At 47.6% G+C, this 18,846-nt stretch overlaps 1 protein-coding gene across 1 annotated transcript in view; it reads right to left on the bottom strand.

Moving 5' to 3' along the window:
- The window catches only part of LOC135556678 (DENN domain-containing protein 5B-like), a 49,722-nt gene that overhangs the window by 18,021 nt on the left and 12,855 nt on the right, over positions 1-18,846 (bottom strand). Inside the window, 9 exon segments of the mRNA XM_064990060.1 lie at positions 4,547-4,699; positions 7,506-7,625; positions 7,801-7,876; positions 7,974-8,124; positions 9,648-9,879; positions 10,056-10,267; positions 10,270-10,555; positions 13,081-13,268; positions 16,556-17,267. Coding sequence (XP_064846132.1) covers positions 4,547-4,699; positions 7,506-7,625; positions 7,801-7,876; positions 7,974-8,124; positions 9,648-9,879; positions 10,056-10,267; positions 10,270-10,555; positions 13,081-13,268; positions 16,556-17,267 — 2,130 coding nt within the window.

Below are 18,846 nucleotides of genomic sequence, written 5' to 3'. Positions count from 1 at the left end.
TGCTGTCATGTGCCTTTTTCCAAACTCCAGGCGTGCTGTCATGTGCCTTTTCCAAACTCCAGGCGTGCTGTCATGTGCCTTTTCCAAACTCCAGACGTGCTGTCATGTGCCTTTTCCAAACTCCAGACGTGCTGTCATGTGCTGTCATGTTTTCCAAACTCCAGACGTGCTGTCATGTGCCTTTTTCCAAACTCCAGACGTGCTGTCATGTGCCTTTTCCAAACTCCAGGCGTGCTGTCATGTGCCTTTTTCCAAACTCCAGGCGTGCTGTCATGTGCCTTTTTCCAAACTCCAGGCGTGCTGTCATGTGCCTTTTTCCAAACTCCAGGCGTGCTGTCATGTGCCTTTTTCCAAACTCCAGGCGTGCTGTCATGTGCCTTTTCCAAACTCCAGGCGTGCTGTCATGTGCCTTTTTCCAAACTCCAGGCGTGCTGTCATGTGCCTTTTTCCAAACTCCAGGCGTGCTGTCATGTGCCTTTTTCCAAACTCCAGGCGTGCGGTCATGTGCCTTTTTCCAAACTCCAGGCGTGCGGTCATGTGCCTTTTTCCAAACTCCAGGCGTGCGGTCATGTGCCTTTTTCCAAACTCCAGGCGTGCGGTCATGTGCCTTTTTCCAAACTCCAGGCGTGCGGTCATGTGCCTTTTTCCATACTCCAGGCGTGCTGTCATGTGCCTTTTTCCAAACTCCAGGCGTGCTGTCATGTGCCTTTTTCCAAACTCCAGGCGTGCGGTCATGTGCCTTTTTCCAAACTCCAGGCGTGCGGTCATGTGCCTTTTTCCAAACTCCAGGCGTGCGGTCATGTGCCTTTTTCCAAACTCCAGGCGTGCGGTCATGTGCCTTTTTCCAAACTCCAGGCGTGCGGTCATGTGCCTTTTTCCAAACTCCAGGCGTGCGGTCATGTGCCTTTTTCCAAACTCCAGACGTGCGGTCATGTGCCTTTTTCCAAACTCCAGGCGTGCTGTCATGTGCCTTTTTCCAAACTCCAGGCGTGCGGTCATGTGCCTTTTTCCAAACTCCAGGCGTGCGGTCATGTGCCTTTTTCCAAACTCCAGGCGTGCTGTCATGTGCCTTTTTCCAAACTCCAGGCGTGCTGTCATGTGCCTTTTCCAAACTCCAGGCGTGCTGTCATGTGCCTTTTTCCAAACTCCAGACGTGCTGTCATGTGCCTTTTTCCAAACTCCAGACGTGCGGTCATGTGCCTTTTTCCAAACTCCAGACGTGCGGTCATGTGCCTTTTTCCAAACTCCAGACGTGCTGTCATGTGCCTTTTTCCAAACTCCAGGCGTGCTGTCATGTGCCTTTTTCCAAACTCCAGGCGTGCTGTCATGTGCCTTTTTCCAAACTCCAGGCGTGCTGTCATGTGCCTTTTTCCAAACTCCAGACGTGCTGTCATGTGCCTTTTTCCAAACTCCAGACGTGCTGTCATGTGCCTTTTTCCAAACTCCAGACGTGCTGTCATGTGCCTTTTTCCAAACTCCAGACGTGCTGTCATGTGCCTTTTTCCAAACTCCAGGCGTGCTGTCATGTGCCTTTTTCCAAACTCCAGGCGTGCTGTCATGTGCCTTTTTCCAAACTCCAGGCGTGCTGTCATGTGCCTTTTTCCAAACTCCAGGCGTGCTGTCATGTGCCTTTTTCCAAACTCCAGGCGTGCTGTCATGTGCCTTTTTCCAAACTCCAGGCGTGCTGTCATGTGCCTTTTTCCAAACTCCAGGCGTGCTGTCATGTGCCTTTTTCCAAACTCCAGGCGTGCTGTCATGTGCCTTTTTCCAAACTCCAGGCGTGCGGTCATGTGCCTTTTTCCAAACTCCAGGCGTGCTGTCATGTGCCTTTTTCCAAACTCCAGGCGTGCGGTCATGTGCCTTTTTCCAAACTCCAGGCGTGCGGTCATGTGCCTTTTTCCAAACTCCAGACGTGCGGTCATGTGCCTTTTTCCAAACTCCAGGCGTGCGGTCATGTGCCTTTTTCCAAACTTCAGGCGTGCTGTCATGTGCCTTTTTCCAAACTCCAGGCGTGCTGTCATGTGCCTTTTCCAAACTCCAGGCGTGCTGTCATGTGCCTTTTTCCAAACTCCAGGCGTGCTGTCATGTGCCTTTTTCCAAACTCCAGGCGTGCGGTCATGTGCCTTTTTCCAAACTCCAGACGTGCGGTCATGTGCCTTTTCCAAACTCCAGGCGTGCGGTCATGTGCCTTTTTCCAAACTTCAGGCGTGCTGTCATGTGCCTTTTTCCAAACTCCAGGCGTGCTGTCATGTGCCTTTTTCCAAACTCCAGGCGTGCTGTCATGTGCCTTTTTCCAAACTCCAGGCGTGCTGTCATGTGCCTTTTTCCAAACTCCAGGCGTGCGGTCATGTGCCTTTTTCCAAACTCCAGACGTGCTGTCATGTGCCTTTTTCCAAACGTGCTGTCATGTGCCTTTTTCCAAACTCCAGACGTGCTGTCATGTGCCTTTTTCCAAACTCCAGGCGTGCTGTCATGTGCCTTTTTCCAAACTCCAGGCGTGCTGTCATGTGCCTTTTTCCAAACTCCAGGCGTGCTGTCATGTGCCTTTTTCCAAACTCCAGGCGTGCGGTCATGTGCCTTTTTCCAAACTCCAGACGTGCTGTCATGTGCCTTTTTCCAAACGTGCTGTCATGTGCCTTTTTCCAAACTCCAGACGTGCTGTCATGTGCCTTTTTCCAAACTCCAGGCGTGCTGTCATGTGCCTTTTTCCAAACTCCAGACGTGCGGTCATGTGCCTTTTTCCAAACTCCAGACGTGCGGTCATGTGCCTTTTTCCAAACTCCAGGCGTGCGGTCATGTGCCTTTTTCCAAACTCCAGGCGTGCGGTCATGTGCCTTTTTCCAAACTCCAGGCGTGCGGTCATGTGCCTTTTTCCAAACTCCAGACGTGCGGTCATGTGCCTTTTTCCAAACTCCAGGCGTGTTGTCATGTGCCTTTTTCCAAACTCCAGGCGTGTTGTCATGTGCCTTTTTCCAAACTCCAGGCGTGCTGTCATGTGCCTTTTTCCAAACTCCAGGCGTGTTGTCATGTGCCTTTTCCAAACTCCAGGCGTGCTGTCATGTGCCTTTTTCCAAACTCCAGACGTGCTGTCATGTGCCTTTTTCCAAACTCCAGGCGTGCTGTCATGTGCCTTTTTCCAAACTCCAGGCGTGTTGTCATGTGCCTTTTTCCAAACTCCAGGCGTGCTGTCATGTGCCTTTTTCCAAACTCCAGGCGTGCTGTCATGTGCCTTTTTCCAAACTCCAGGCGTGCTGTCATGTGCCTGTTTCCAAACTCCAGGCGTGCTGTCATGTGCCTGTTTCCAAACTCCAGGCGTGCTGTCATGTGCCTTTTCCAAACTCCAGGCGTGCTGTCATGTGCCTGTTTCCAAACTCCAGGCGTGCTGTCATGTGCCTTTTTCCAAACTCCAGGCGTGCTGTCATGTGCCTTTTCCAAACTCCAGGCGTGCTGTCATGTGCCTGTTTCCAAACTCCAGGCGTGCTGTCATGTGCCTTTTTCCAAACTCCAGGCGTGCTGTCATGTGCCTTTTTCCAAACTCCAGGCGTGCTGTCATGTGCCTTTTCCAAACTCCAGGCGTGCTGTCATGTGCCTGTTTCCAAACTCCAGGCGTGCTGTCATGTGCCTTTTTCCAAACTCCAGGCGTGCTGTCATGTGCCTTTTCCAAACTCCAGGCGTGCTGTCATGTGCCTGTTTCCAAACTCCAGGCGTGCTGTCATGTGCCTGTTTCCAAACTCCAGGCGTGCTGTCATGTGCCTTTTCCAAACTCCAGGCGTGCTGTCATGTGCCTGTTTCCAAACTCCAGGCGTGCTGTCATGTGCCTTTTTCTCAGGAGAGGCTTCCGTCTGGACACTCTCCCATTCAGCCCAGATTGGTGAAGTGCTGTCGAGACTTGTCCTTCTGGCAGGTTCTCCCATCTCAGCCAAGGAACTCTGTAGTTCTGTCAGAGTGGTCATTGGGTTCCTGGTCACCTCCCTGACCAATGTCCTTCTTGCCTGGTTGCTCAGTTTGGTCGGACGGCCAGCTCTAGGCAGTCTGGGTAGTTACAGATTTTTTATTTCCTCATGATGGAGACCACTGTGCTGTTGGAAACGTTCCACACTCTAAAAATGGTTTAATACCCTTCCCCAGATATATGCCTCATTACAATTCTCTCTGAGAACTACAGACAGTTCCTTGGACTTCATGGTATAGTTTCTGCTCTGACATGCACTGTCAACTGTGGGACCTTATCTATAGGCAGGTGTGTGTTTTTCATGTTCAAAAAAACTCCAAATTAAGTTTATAGTGACATCAAGGATGCTCAAAGGAAAATTGGAAGCACCCAAGAGCAATTTGGAGTGTCATGGCAAAGGAGTGTGAATTTATTTTCAATCAATTTGTAACATTTCGAAAAACATGTTTTCACTTTGCCATTATGGGGTATTGTGCCTAGATCGGTGCGAATAAAACTATTTAATCCATTTTGAATTCAGGCTGTAATGTGGAATAAGTCACGGGGTATGAATACTTTTTGCCGTCCGTCTGCCTGCACGTCCATGCGACTAACCTGTTTGAGCTGTAGCCCGTGGCCCCAGGTCCTCTCCAGCAGGTCACAGAGGCTGTGGATCAGTCTGTTCTCCTGCAGGCCTGTAATATTGGCTTCGCCCTGCCCCAGCTCCACACTCTCCTTCCCCATCCTTTCCATCAGCATATGCCTGGTCTGCACCACACAGAGACACACAATCAGGGTTACATCATAATTCTAACACATTTCTCCTAAAGTGTGCACTTGCACACACTCAGTAATGGATTTCAGGATTTTAAATCCATGACAAGGAGGAGTGTGCAAGGGCATAGACAGCTTGGCTGACAACGTCACAAAAATAAAGTCATCAACAGGGCCGGAAGCTGAACGGTATGATTCTGGACGGTCAGATCGTTAGCAACAATGACAAGACGCTGCCAAGTGGGGAATTCTAGGTGGCTCGTTTCAGCTCGTTGTATCTTGTTATTGATACCATGTCTTGTTTAGAGGTGTTTTGACTGATTTCATGTCAATGCTAATATGGCTAATTTGCTAGCTAGCTAACCAACCACTAATGTATTTGAGACACAAGTGCTCATTGTACCTACCTGGTCCTACCTATAGTTTATGTATTGACACCATATGGATTTGAATGAAAAGCATTTGAATAAAAATGAAAAGGTGAAAGTAAGAAGCGAAAATAATTTCAAAATAGGCTACATATTAAAACAGCATTTAAACACTAAATAGGTCAGGAGCCTAAGGAGGAACGAAAATTAATTATTTAAGTTATATTATTTATATTACTTCAAGGCCATAGCCTACAAAGAAACATTGTGAAGCATTTGCGAGTGCACACTAGGCTGGTAGGGTCATAAAGCGAATTTAAAACATGTCGTTGTATAAAATCCTTAGTCTTGTAAATTGAGCATATAGCCTGTGACTTAGAATGAAATACAAATTAAACAAAAAATTGCTTAGTAATTTAATTCATTTTTAGAAACAGGAGTTTGGCCAGTCTCTGGATTCAGGCCCATGTGATGGTGCCTGGAGAGCAGGCCATGAGCAGATCATATCCTGTCCATACTTGCAGAGCCACTGGGGATGCTAAACATCCTTTAGGCCACTCTTTTCTTGTTCCTATAGGTAGGCCTAAAGGTTTTTAGGCAAAATAACCCAAGCAAAACGGAAATCTCCTTGAACATCGTCCTTCACATGCGGATGTTTCATGTAATGTAGTGTATAACTACCATATCCCACGTGTAGAACAATGGCATCCGGTCTGTAACCTAATAGTTTAGCACCATAACAGCAGGTAGCATTCGGTCTGTAACCTAATAGTTTAGCAGCATAACAGCAAGTAGCATCCAAGACTTATGTTTCGAACACACCGACAGCGTTTTTTCATTTTGGGCCACCAGAATTATTCATTTCCAATGAAACGCTGCGTTTGCCTCACCTCTGCAAAGCATTGTTACAGTACGTTACAACCCCCCACCCTAGCCTGACCAATTAGAAGTCCTTGCAGTCCAACTGGACCAATTGCCAAATAACAAGTGTGCTGCTCCAGACTCAGACCAATGAAAACATAGCACACCTCTAGCTATGAGTTCAGGACTGACATTCTAAAACAGATGTTGAACTGAAAATCAACTGTTTCCATTGATTGTTATTTCTAGTCTTCTCCGTTGTGTATTTATGTTCAACATGTTCTTACAATACGCTGGATTTATAGAACGTAAGCGTCAAACTGTATTTGTAGACAGCAAAAATCGCTGTTGGTGTGTTTGAAGCCTTACACATAACAGTGGACACTCCATCACCACACTCCCTCTCTTGGTCATTATCTTGATTTAGAACCTGTGTGTTGTATACGTTTCTTTATGAACATATTTAGCTTACTCCATGACAGTAGCAACTGCAAGGGGCTACAAATGCATGCTGGGACAGGGATGCCCTGAGCTCCTGCACTACTGGAGCGGGTGAGAAAACAGACGCTCCAGCCTTTGGGAATTTCGCTCTATTCAAATTGGGCACGCTCCGCTCACATACTCTGCCCTGGGTGCACGTTTTGGTTTTTGCCCTAACACTACACAGCCGATTCAAATAATCAAAGCTTGATGATGAGTTGGTTATTTGAAACGTATTGCGAGGGCAAAAACCAAACCATGCACCCAGGACAGACTGAGAATCCCTGCAATAAACTACAGGTATTACACATCTTGACACTGCTTCCATCTTGAGGAGAGAATAACAGCACCCACACATTGGTTACCTCTGAAATGGGATCCTTTTCCCAATATAGTGCACTACTGAGGCTTTCGGTAAAAGTGGTAAACTATATAGGGAAAAGGGTGCCAATTTGGGACACAGACAACCATTCGATTTTTAATATGTCGTCTTTACAATCCCGTAAGGGATGGGTTGCCAACTGGCGATTGACACAAAAATTAAAAAGTGTTAACAGGTGAGATTGACTTCATCGCTACTTATTTTTGTAAGAGGTGTTGACAAGCTGAATGCACAGAGCTGTCTGTTTAAATGACTAGTGCACAGCTCGGACACCCATGCATACCCCACAAGTCCAGAACAGACTATGGGAGGAGCACAGTACTACATAGAGCCATGGAACTATCAGGTAACTGATGCCAGCAGTAGAATCAGGTAAAAATACCCCTTATGGAACAGCGGGGACTGTGAAGAGACACAAATCTAAGATAAATAAATCAATTTTACATCTCACTAAGATGTTTGGTGCAGTATTTATCAATATAACAATTTGCATGAAAACAAGTTCTCTTATTGAATCCCTACTGTTGACCAATCACTGACAAAGGGGTGTAGACTTCTGCCCTGAATAGGCTGGCCTCCCGAAGAAAACAAAATGTGCCCGAACAGCTGAATAAGTCCAAAACTAACAAAAACATCAACATGTCATCATAATATCTGCACAATCTCTACTGGCTGGGAAGCATTCGGATGCCTAAAGGAGACCCCTTACCTTCACACGACACTCCCTCAGCAGCCCCTCCACGAACCCACGCTGGGTTTGAGTGACAGCTGAGGGGGAGGGGTCAAGCAGCTTAGACTGGCATAGGATCCTCCTCCCTGGAGAGAACTTCTATTGGATGAACACAGAACAGCCAATCAGACAATACTAAAGTTAATTCTGAAAACAGCCAATAACTCCTTTCCTGGCCTGGCCCCTACCCTTCCTGGGTTTGTAGATAAGACAGAAACAGAGAGGCACTACCTGGACTTGTTCAATAAGGCACTCCCAATAAGCAGGCATTTACCTCTCTCTGGTCATTGTCCAGTCCTGAGGTGGTCTCAGTGGTCACTGGTCTCTTAGGGATGTAACGACTTGACCACCTGCACAGACACAATGTACGGTGTGCGTTTGTGTAGATCATTTGTGTGTGTAGGTAATTGTTGTGTACGTGTGTATATATGGGTGTGTGTTACTTACTTGTTGGTGTGGTGTCCCTGTGCCAATACATCAGCCTGTAGCCTGGGGAAGGAGCCCTGTTGGTGTCTGCCCTGGCCAATCCTCATGTCCAACAGGTGGGGGTGGATGGCCGTGTGGTCAGCCTTAAGCAGCCTGCGCTCCATGGCCTGGACTGGGAACCAGAGGATAATAGAGGTGGGGGATGTGAGTGGGGCCTACTGGAGAAGGCTGTAGGAGAGGCAGCCTCTAGTAACCTTTTCACACTAGTGTGCTGACCCAAGCCATACTGTGCTGCCTGATATTTTCCTGTCACAGAGGCAATTCCATGATAACGGAATTACGCCGAATACCCATTGTCATTTCCAGGAACTATGCTGGATATGTAACCAGGCCAGCGCAGTAATAACAGCCATTTAGCAGACTCCGTTATCCAAAGCTTATATTAATGTATTTTTGTATGGGGTTGCCCCAGCGGGAATCAAACCCACAACCCAGACATTGCAGGGGCATGCTCTACCAATTGAGCCATACAGGACTCTCAATAGTGTATTTTCTACATCATGTTAATTTCTAAATTCTCATTCCTCTGCAGTCCGACATCAAAGGACCATTTGTATAAGCCTCCTTTCAAATCCAGAGTTGTAGATACGTCATACTGCATGTCTAATCTGGAGAGCTCTTTGTGCAGAAACAAGGTCGTGATGTGGAAGTGGATCCCTATCTGGTTTGCTTTAAAAATCCCACTTTGCTGGGAAACACGGAGGGAGAGAAACTATTAAAACAGAGACTGGAGCAGACTTAGTGGTGCAGTCTCTGCAGAGCACTTGGCAGAACTTCAAAGCTGAGAGTCTCATTATAGGGACACAATGTACTGTTTTCCTCCTCATGTGCTACTTATCCTCCACTCCCCCCTCCAATACTCCACCCCTCTAGTAGTCCCCGTCGCCTTCTCCCTCATGCATCTTTTTATACCTCTTACCATCAATGCCTCTTATTCCCTTCTCTCTCACTTTCTCCCCCTCTCGTGTCTACCTTTTCATTCTCTCAGATTGATACCGAACTCCCTTTCCCCAGAACGGAATAGTCCCTATCCCTCTCATGTTCTGGCATTCTACGGTGCTCTGGCAAAGTTCTCCCTCCTTTGTTTCTCTCTTCAGTGGAACTGAGGGAATATAGGGAGTAGAAAGAAAGAAAATGACATACAGTGTGTTCTGTGGTTTTGGAGACGCTTGCATCCTTAGCTAATCCCTGCCTCCCAATGCCCTCCATGCAAGGGGTCCCCAGTTTCCTTGAGGGGGAGGGTCGGGGGCCGGAGCATAGTCAAAGAATTTTTACACTGCAAATTGACAGCAAGACCCACAAACATACATAGTATTTGACAAACAGAATTTCCGTATTTTTTTGCTCAGAAAACGTAGGGGCCGAATAGAATCACCCACAGGCCACTTATTGGAGAACCCTGCTCTATGCTTTGGACAAAGGACAAACAGAACATGTTCATCAGGCAACAAACCCCCCCCAAAAAGTCGCCTGAAACAGTGATCTAAACTTGTCCAATAAGAAGCACTCATTGTGGTGTACAAAAGTTATATTCTTTATTCTGTTGTGTTCCCTAACAACCACATGCAGTAATAATGGGAAATATTGAATGAGTACTACTGTAGCACCCCTGAATCCAGTTTCCCCTGAACCCACCTGACTCATGGAGCACTGTGCACTTCCTGTAGTGCCGGTTACCAGGATCGTCCTCGAACGTGTTGTAGAGGCGCTCCCTCTCCAAGCGCCTGTCGAACACACGCTGCAGTGGCTCCCGCTCTGCCCAGCGAGACAACACCTTGCTGTCTACGAACGATGAAAACATGGCCGTCTCCAGGAACCGAGACAGGAAGTGTAAGTGTGTGGCGGGCTGCGCCGACAGGAAAGAGCCCTGGGGATAGACAAACGCACAAGTACACAAATCACTAACAGAGGTAGAATATTGCTTGTATCCTGAATGACAGCTTCCTGTCCATGCATGTTGGATTACTGACTGAAGGAGTAGGCCTTGGATAGGAGACTCTATGGTATTCATTCAGTGAATGATTGTTGATTGATCTTCATTACCTTATCAAAGTTGCTCGTTCCCTCACGGTTGCCCAGCCAGGACTCCAGATCGGGAGCGCTGTGGATCACAAACTCTTCGTACCTCCCGAACATGGTGGTGAAACGCCCCGCGAACACCTCCCTCAGCTGCACGTTCATCTTGGCTGCCTTCAGCTCCTCCTCTTCCTCCTCAAACGCCCGTCCCAGCGTCTTCCCTCCCGCCATCCCCCTCCTCCACACCTCCTGGCCAGTGCCTGCAGTCGTTCCAGCACGGCCAACTCCTCCCCTCCCAGGTTCCCATTGCGCCGGTCTTCCATCAGGTCCTCCAGGACGAGGCTGCTGAGGCAGGGGGGAGCGGCAGGGGCGGGATTGGTGGTTGTAGAGCCCCCGTATGGCTGGAGGCCGAAGCGCAGCAGCACCTCGTTCAGTTCCTGGATGAGCTCCAGCTGGTCTGGGAAGAGGGGCAGGTCCTCAGGTGGATCCACACAGTGATTGTCAATGTCCACGAAGCACAGATTGGCCTGGAGAGGGGGATAGGAAGGCAACAGTAAATGTAAAAAATCTGTTTAACTATCATTATCAAATAAAGGGACTTTCCCAAAGTGTGCACATGCATACTCCCCATCATGGATTTAGCAGTTAAGGAGTTTCCATCATTGCTAAATCTCAGACAGTGTGCAAGTGCACACTTTGGGAGAAGGCTGCAGAATCCTTCAAAAAGGGAACACAGACCCATCCTGGCAGAGTGGCACAACAAGCAACTCTTCTTCATGTAGATAATTCAGACTGTACAGAGGTCATTACCACTGATAATATTAGGGCCAAGTATGCAAACATCCCATTAAGATCAGAGAGTTAACTACGCTCGTTGACGTTAGAACACAATTAGATGTACATATCCTGGTCCCATAGGTGTTTGTGCTGTATAGCCAACTCTGTCCAAACAGCCCAAACAGATCTGGGACTATCACCTCATTCAAAGACACACATTTTTTTATAAATGCAAAAACAGTCAGAAAAATGAGTCGACCTCTGGAGAGAAGCCGAGCAGGCACTAGCCTGGCACATAGAACTACGTCAGAGACTGACACCAAACCCTATTCAACAGCATTGACAGTGTGCTCTGCAGGAAGTTTTTTTTTTAACCCCATGTGATGACCGATTCACACAGACTACCGTTTGTTTACAATTCTACTTTAAAGGCCCACTCCTCAACTTGAAAAACAACAAGACAGTGATATTCTTTAAGAACGGGCATGAACAATGGGTATCATTCATTTAAGTTGTCAAACAACGTAGAATGTGCCTTTAAAGGATGATGTGATGTCAAATGCGTCCCTGCTCCTCTTCTCATGGGAAAGGCAACAAACCCTCTATGATAAACCCCCCACCTCGCAGTATGGTGACCTAATTCACCATGACGAAATCTGAGAACATTCCACTGTGATGCATCAGCTAAATTCCATTAAAACAAATCTGTGCCGTTTAAAAAGCCTCGTCTTCGGGTAAGGATACAGAAACATTTTTTTTTTTTATTCCCTCCTGCTGGAAGGATGGAACTACAAGGAGAGGGTTGTATATAAATACATTTACAATAGGACACGCTCTAGATGCGTTCTGCCATCTGCACTGCTACCTACCATGTTACCCTTATCCTCTCAAGCACACCCAGAAATAAAGCGGGTAATTCTTAAACCCTGTTAATTATTCACGTTGTCCGATGTCTCTGGAAATGTGATGTCCGGTGCCGCCGCCCTCCCACCGTCGCCCACGGCTCAGCACTCTCCTTCTACTGGTGTATTTATGGGACAACTCTACCACTTCAAAGAAAACTCCTTGAGTTGTATCCTAAATGGCATCCTATTCCCCTACATAAAGCCCTATGGGTCCTGGTCAAAAGTAGTGCACTATATAGGGAATATGACCTCATTTGGGATGCAGAACCCTAGCAAAACGCTTATACAGCATGGTGTGATTTGGGGAGAAGTGTAGGAGATTGCCTGAGGAGATGTGTGAATCTCTATATTTCGTCAGCACCAGAGAACAGGGGGATATTAATATGCAACCAGAATAGGATTAATTTGTACAGGCACTGCAAGAATGCAGCAAATGTTACAACGCTCTTTAACCGTCTGTTACAACGCTCTTTAACCGTCTGTTACAACGCTCTTTAACCGTCTGTTACAACGCTCTTTAACCGTCTGTTACAACGCTCTTTAACCGTCTGTTACAACGCTCTTTAACCGTCTGTTACAACGCTCTTTAACCGTCTGTTACAACGCTCTTTAACCGTCTGTTACAACGCTCTTTAACCGTCTGTTACAACGCTCTTTAACCGTCTGTTACAACGCTTCTTAACCGTCTGTTACAACGCTCCTTAACCGTCTGTTACAACGCTCCTTAACCGTCTGTTACAACGCTCCTTAACCGTCTGTTACAACGCTCCTTAACCGCCTGTTACAACGCTCCTTAACCGCCTGTTACAACGCTCCTTAACCGTCTGTTACAACGCTCCTTAACCGTCTGTTACAACGCTCTTTAACCGTCTGTTACAACGCTCTTTAACCGTCTGTTACAACGCGTACTGGAATGCCTGTTATTAGAATGACTGAGTGGACATTAGACTGCTAGAAAGCATGTTGGAATGTTTTGCAAGGTCAGTGAATGCCTGTCAAAATGTGTATCACAATGCCTACTGGAAAGCTATAGAGAATGTGAATTAAAAATGCTTCTAATTCCATGTGGTAAAGCCAATTAAAAAATGGTATTCAATAGTGGATTTAAAACTCACTAGGTATATGGATTCAGCAACCTCCCATTCTTAGAGAAATAGGAACTTAGGAATGAGTGGCAACATCGTTTGTCCTACTGCATCACAAGTGCAATACATTTATCACTCCTTCTTGGTCAGGTGGTTATTAAAGAAGAGAATATGTTCACAATAAGTCAACTGGTTAAATAAAGCAATTTTGAGGACAAAAGTGCCATTACATGGCTACAGTCCCAAACACAGATGACTAAATGCCATGCCATTCTAATACTGTACCTCATTGGACAGCTCCAGAGTGGACCGTTGGGCGCCGTCCCTCCTCTGGATACCCATGAGGAAGGGCACTGGTGCATCCAGGAGGTGGTGCAGGGGAGCGGGCAGGATGGGCAGGTAGATATGCTGCCACTGGAACGGGAACAGCAGAGTGGTGATGCCCTCTGCCACAGTCATCAACCGCTGGTAGTCTGGAGACAGAGAGATGGAAAGACGGAGGGAATTGGACCTCGGTGTACTAATCTGTTGCATTGTTGTTAAGTTGTTGTCGTCAACCGTTTGATAGTATGGGAGACCGAGACGGATGGGGGAGATTTTAAATTGTTGCTAATTTTAGGAATTTGACCCTGGTGGTACTCATGTCATGGATACATGTGTTGCATTGTTGTGGTGAAGTTTTAGTTACGATTAGGTTGTGGTCTGAATCTCAAGTGTGCACTCATGCAGTCACCACCATGGACTAGTGTTGGGTTTCCAAACCCCAGTCCTCCAGCACACGTTGTTGTAGCCCAGACAAACTCACCTGAGGGCTTGATTATTAGTTGAATCAGGAGAGTTTGTCTGGGGCTACAACAACGTGTGCTGTTCGGGGTACAACTCCAGTACCAATCTAATACTTTAAAGTGCATGATGGGAATTGAACATGTTTCGAGTGAAGGTTCACGGAAACATGGCTCACTGGAGAGACGCTATCGGAGTCGGTGTAGCCAGCTGGTTTCTCCACGCATCACGCCGACAGAAACAAACATCTTTCTGGTAAGAAGAGGGGCGGGGGCGTATACCTTATGGCTAACGAGGCGTGGTGTGATCACAAAAACATACAGGAACTCAAATCCTTCTGTTCACCTGATTTAGAATTCCTCACAATCAAATGTCGACCGCATTATCTACCAAGGGAATTCTCTTCGGTTATAATCACAGCCGTATATATTCCCCCCCAAGCAGACACATCGATGGCTCTGAACAAACTTTATTTGACTCTTCGTAAACTGGAATCCATAGATCCTGAGGCTGCATTCATTGTAGCTGGGGATTTTAACAAGGCTAATCTGAAAACAAGACTCCCTAAATTGTATCAGCATATCGATTGCGCAACCAGGGCTGGCAAAACCTTGGATCATTGCTATTCTAACTTCCGCGACGCATATAAGGCCCTGCCCCGCCCTCCTTTCGGAAAAGCTGACCACGACGCCATTTGTTGATCCCTGCCTACAGACAGAAACTAAAACAAGAAGCTCCCACGCTGAGGTCTGTCCAACGCTGGTCCGACCAATCTGATTCCACACTCCAAGACTGCTTCCATCACGTGGACTGGGATATGTTTCGTATTGCGTCAGACAACACCATTGACGAATACGCTGATTCGGTGAGCGAGTTCATTAGAACGTGCGTTGAAGATGTCGTTACCATAGTAACGATTAAAACATTCCCAAACCAGAAACCGTGGATTGATGGCAGCATTCGCGTGAAACTGAAAGCGCGAACCACTGCTTTTAATCAGGGCAAGGTGACCGGAAACATGACAAAATACAAACAGTGTAGCTATTCCCTCCGCAAGGCAATCAAACAAGCTAAGCGTCAGTATAGAGACAAAGTAGAATCTCAATTCAACGGCTCAGACACAAGAGTTATGTGGCAGGGTCTACAGTCAATCACGGATTACAAAAAGAAAACCAGCCCCGTCACGGACCAGGATGTCTTGCTCCCAGGCAGACTAAATAACTTTTTTGCCCGCTTTGAGGACAATACAGTGCCACTGACACGGCCTGCAACGAAAACATGCGGACTCTCCTTCACTGCAGCCGAGGTGAGTAAAACATTTAAACGTGTTAACCCTCGCAAGGCTGCAGGCCCAGACGGCATCCCCAGCCGCGCACTCAGAGCATGCGCAGACCAGCTGGCTGTTGTGTTTACGGACATATTCAATCAATCCCTATCCCAGTCTGCTGTTCCCACATGCTTCAAGAGGGCCACCATTGTTCCTGTTCCCAAGAAAGCGAAGGTCACTGAGCTAAACGACTACCGCCCCGTAGCACTCACTTCCGTCATCATGAAGTGCTTTGAGAGACTAGTCAAGGACCATATCACCTCCACCCTACCTGACACCCTAGACCCACTCCAATTTGCTTACCACCCAAATAGGTCCACAGACGATGCAATCTCAACCACACTGCCCGAACCCATCTGGACAAGAGGAATACCTATGTGAGAATGCTGTTCATCGACTACAGCTCGGCATTTAACACCATAGTACCCTCCAAGCTCGTCATCAAGCTCGAGACCCTGGGTCTCGACCCCGCCCTGTGCAACTGGGTACTGGACTTCCTGACGGGCTGCCCCCAGGTGGTGAGGGTAGGCAACAACATCTCCACCCCGCTGATCCTCAACACTGGGGCCCCACAAGGGTGCGTTCTGAGCCCTCTCCTGTACTCCCTGTTCACCCACGACTGCGCGGCCACGCACGCCTCCAACTCAATCATCAAGTTTGCGGACGACACAACAGTGGTAGGCTTGATTACCAACAACGACGAGACGGCCTACAGGGAGGAGGTGAGGGCCCTCGGAGTGTGGTGTCAGGAAAATAACCTCACACTCACGCACAATTGAGAGCATCCTGACGGGCTGCATCACCGCCTGGTAGGGCAACTGCTCCGCCCACAACCGTAAGGCTCTCCAGAGGGTAGTGAGGTCTGCACAACGCATCACCGGGGGCAAACTACCTGCCCTCCAGGACACCTACACCACCCGATGTTACAGGAAGGCCATAAAGATCATCAAGGACATCAACCACACGAGCCACTGCCTGTTCACCCCGCTATCATCCAGAAGGCGAGGTCAGTACAGGTGCATCAAAGCTGGGACCGAGAGACTGAAAAACAGCTCCTATCTCAAGGCCATCAGACTGTTAAACAGCCACCACTGACATTGAGTGGCTGCTGCCAACACACTGACACTGACTCAACTCCAGCCACTTTAATAATGGGAAATTATGTAAACTATATCACTAGCCACTTTAAACAATGCTACCTAATATAATGTTTACATACCCTACATTATTCATCTCATATGTATACGTATATACTGTACTCCATATCATCTACTGCATCTTTATGTAATACATGTATCACTAGCCACTTTAACTATGCCACTTTGTTACTCATATGTATATACTGTATTCGATACCATCTACTGTATCTTGCCTATGCTGCTCTGTACCATCACTCATTCATATATCTTTATGTACATATTCTTTATCCCCTTATACACACAAGTGTAAGACAGTAGTTTTGGAATTGTTAGTTAGATTACTTGTTGGTTATTACTGCATTGTCGGAACTAGAAGCACAAGTATTTCGCTACCCTCGCATTAACATCTGCTAACCATGTGTATGTGACAAATAAAATTTGATGTTAGAAGGGGAAAAAAACCTAGGTTGTTGATCTTTCAGCAAACGCTGCCTGGTCCTTTGGTCCTCACCTTGTGAGTAAAGCAGGATCTGGGTCTCCAGCAGCACAGAGGTGAGCAGTCTCACCAGGTTCTCCACCCCCAGCAGAGAGAAGGCCTCTCCCAGTGGGTAGTCCCCCAGCGGGAGCTCCTCTGGGCCGGGCTGCTGGCACACGATGGGCCCCTGGACCCCGTGGAACCGGAGCGACCGACCAGGCGGCGGCGCGGGCACCTCATACAGGATGTTGTGGATGTAGCTCTCTAGGGGCAGAGGCGGGGCTGCATGCGATGTCACCGCCTGGTGCAGCTGGGACAGGAAGTGGCGGGCAGCGAGGAGGAAGGGGAGGGGCGTCAGGAGGCAGAGGGCCTTGGAGACATACAGGGTGTCCCGGGCCGGCTGGAAGGAACCCACTGTGCAGCCCAAACAAGCCAACAGGGGACGCTCTGCCAGGGAAGCAGCATCCGACTCGTCCAGGCTGCTCCCCAGAGAGTCCATGCTGGATGTGGAGGGGGAGGAGGCGGAGGAGGTAGAGCGAGATGAAGAGGTGGAGTGATGCTCGACGTGGTGCATCTGATGGAGGGTCTGCATCGCCGCGGTGATCTGGGCGCTCGTCACCTCCTCGTAGTACATGTGCACAAAGCCGTAGGAGTGTGTGCCGTCATCCCGAGCGACCGTGAAGGAGTGGAAGCGGGAGTCGCGGCTGTCCGTCTGACTACGGAATGACAAGCCTCGTGGCATGCAGAGCTGGGGAAAGAGAGAGAGATGGAGACAGAGGGGAAGGGAGGAGGAGACAGAGGGGAAGGGTGATATGGGAGAAGGGAAAAAAAGTAAGATGAGTGAGAGGAAGGAGGATGAAGAGGTGGTGGGGGAGAGATATGGACAGAAGAGTTGGGATGTTTTAGAGGACATAGCGGAGGAACAAAGGAGAAAAGGTAGAGAGCGGTAGGAGGAGGTGAAGAGGGAAAATACAGAAAGAATAACAGTGTCAACTGCCTTCAATAACATGTTCTTTTATCAAACTCCAGGTGAGAAGCTCCAGGTGGTATCCGATTTTAAGTACCTTGGCATCATACTTGATTCCAACCTCTCTTTTAAAAAGCAAGTGAAAAAGGTAATTCAAATAACTAAATTCAACCTAGCTAATTTCCGATTTATACGAAATTGTTTGACTACAGAGGTAGCAAAACTGTACTTCAACTCTATGATACTCCCCCACTTAACATATTGCTTGACTAGTTGGGCCCAAGCTTGCTGTACAACATTAAAACCTATTCAGTCTGTCTACAAACAGGCTCTCAAAGTGCTTGATAGGAAGCCCAATAGCCATCATCATTGTCACATCCTTAGAAAGCATGAGCTCTTGAGTTGGGAAAATCTTGTGCAATACACCGACGCATGTCTTGTATTCAAGATCCTTAATGGCCTGGCTCCCCCTCCACTCAATATTTTTGTTAAACAGAAAACCCAGACGTATGGCAGCAGATCCACAAGGTCTGCCATGAGAGGTGACTGTATAGTTCCCTTAAGGAAAAGCACCTTTAGTAAATCCGCTTTCTCTGTGAGAGCATCCCAAGTCTGGAATACACTGCCATCAGACACACATAACTGCACCACATATCACACTTTCACAAAATGCTTGAAGACATGGCTAAAGGTCAATCAGATTTGTGAACATGGTCCCTAGCTGTGTGTTGCCGCTTTCCATGTTGTCTGTTGTCTGTAGCTTGTGAGGTGTGGAAACACTGTTGCTTTTATGAATTTTGTCTTGCTGCTTTTTGCTCTATGTTGCTCTGTCTGTATGCTACGTCTTGCTTGTCCTATGTTGCTATGTCTTGCTTGTTCTATGTTGCTATTGTCTATATTGTAATTGTTTTTAATAACCTGCCCAGGGACTGCGGTTGAAAATTAGCCGGCTGGCTAAAACCGGCACTTTTACTGAAACGTTGATTAATGTGCACTGTCCCTGTAAAAATAAAAATAAACTCAACTCAACTAAACACAAGGAATTATGCACAGGGATGAGGGGTCAAATCATTCTGAAGAGACTCCATTCTGAAAAATAACATTGAAGACTAGCGGGGGGGGGGGTTTAAAGAAAGAGGGCCCTTATTTGCCTCCCGTGTGGGGCAGCGGTCTCAGGCACTACATCACAGTACTTGTGGTGTCACAACAGACCCGATTTCGATCCCGGACTGTCACAGCTGGCCGCGACCGGGAGACCCATGAGCCGACACACAAGTTGTGTCAAAGTCGTTAAAATAAAAGGACAAAGGGGTTTTGTTTGTGGAGAGTCAGAGCTGAGTGTGGCTCCATGAAAAGGTGC

Source organism: Oncorhynchus masou, chromosome 15 (genome assembly GCF_036934945.1).
Source record: "Oncorhynchus masou masou isolate Uvic2021 chromosome 15, UVic_Omas_1.1, whole genome shotgun sequence".
In the NCBI taxonomy this organism is placed as follows: Eukaryota; Metazoa; Chordata; class Actinopteri; order Salmoniformes; family Salmonidae; genus Oncorhynchus; species Oncorhynchus masou.
Note: the sequence above shows the minus strand (reverse complement) of the source record. Positions and strands in the feature narration are given on the sequence as shown.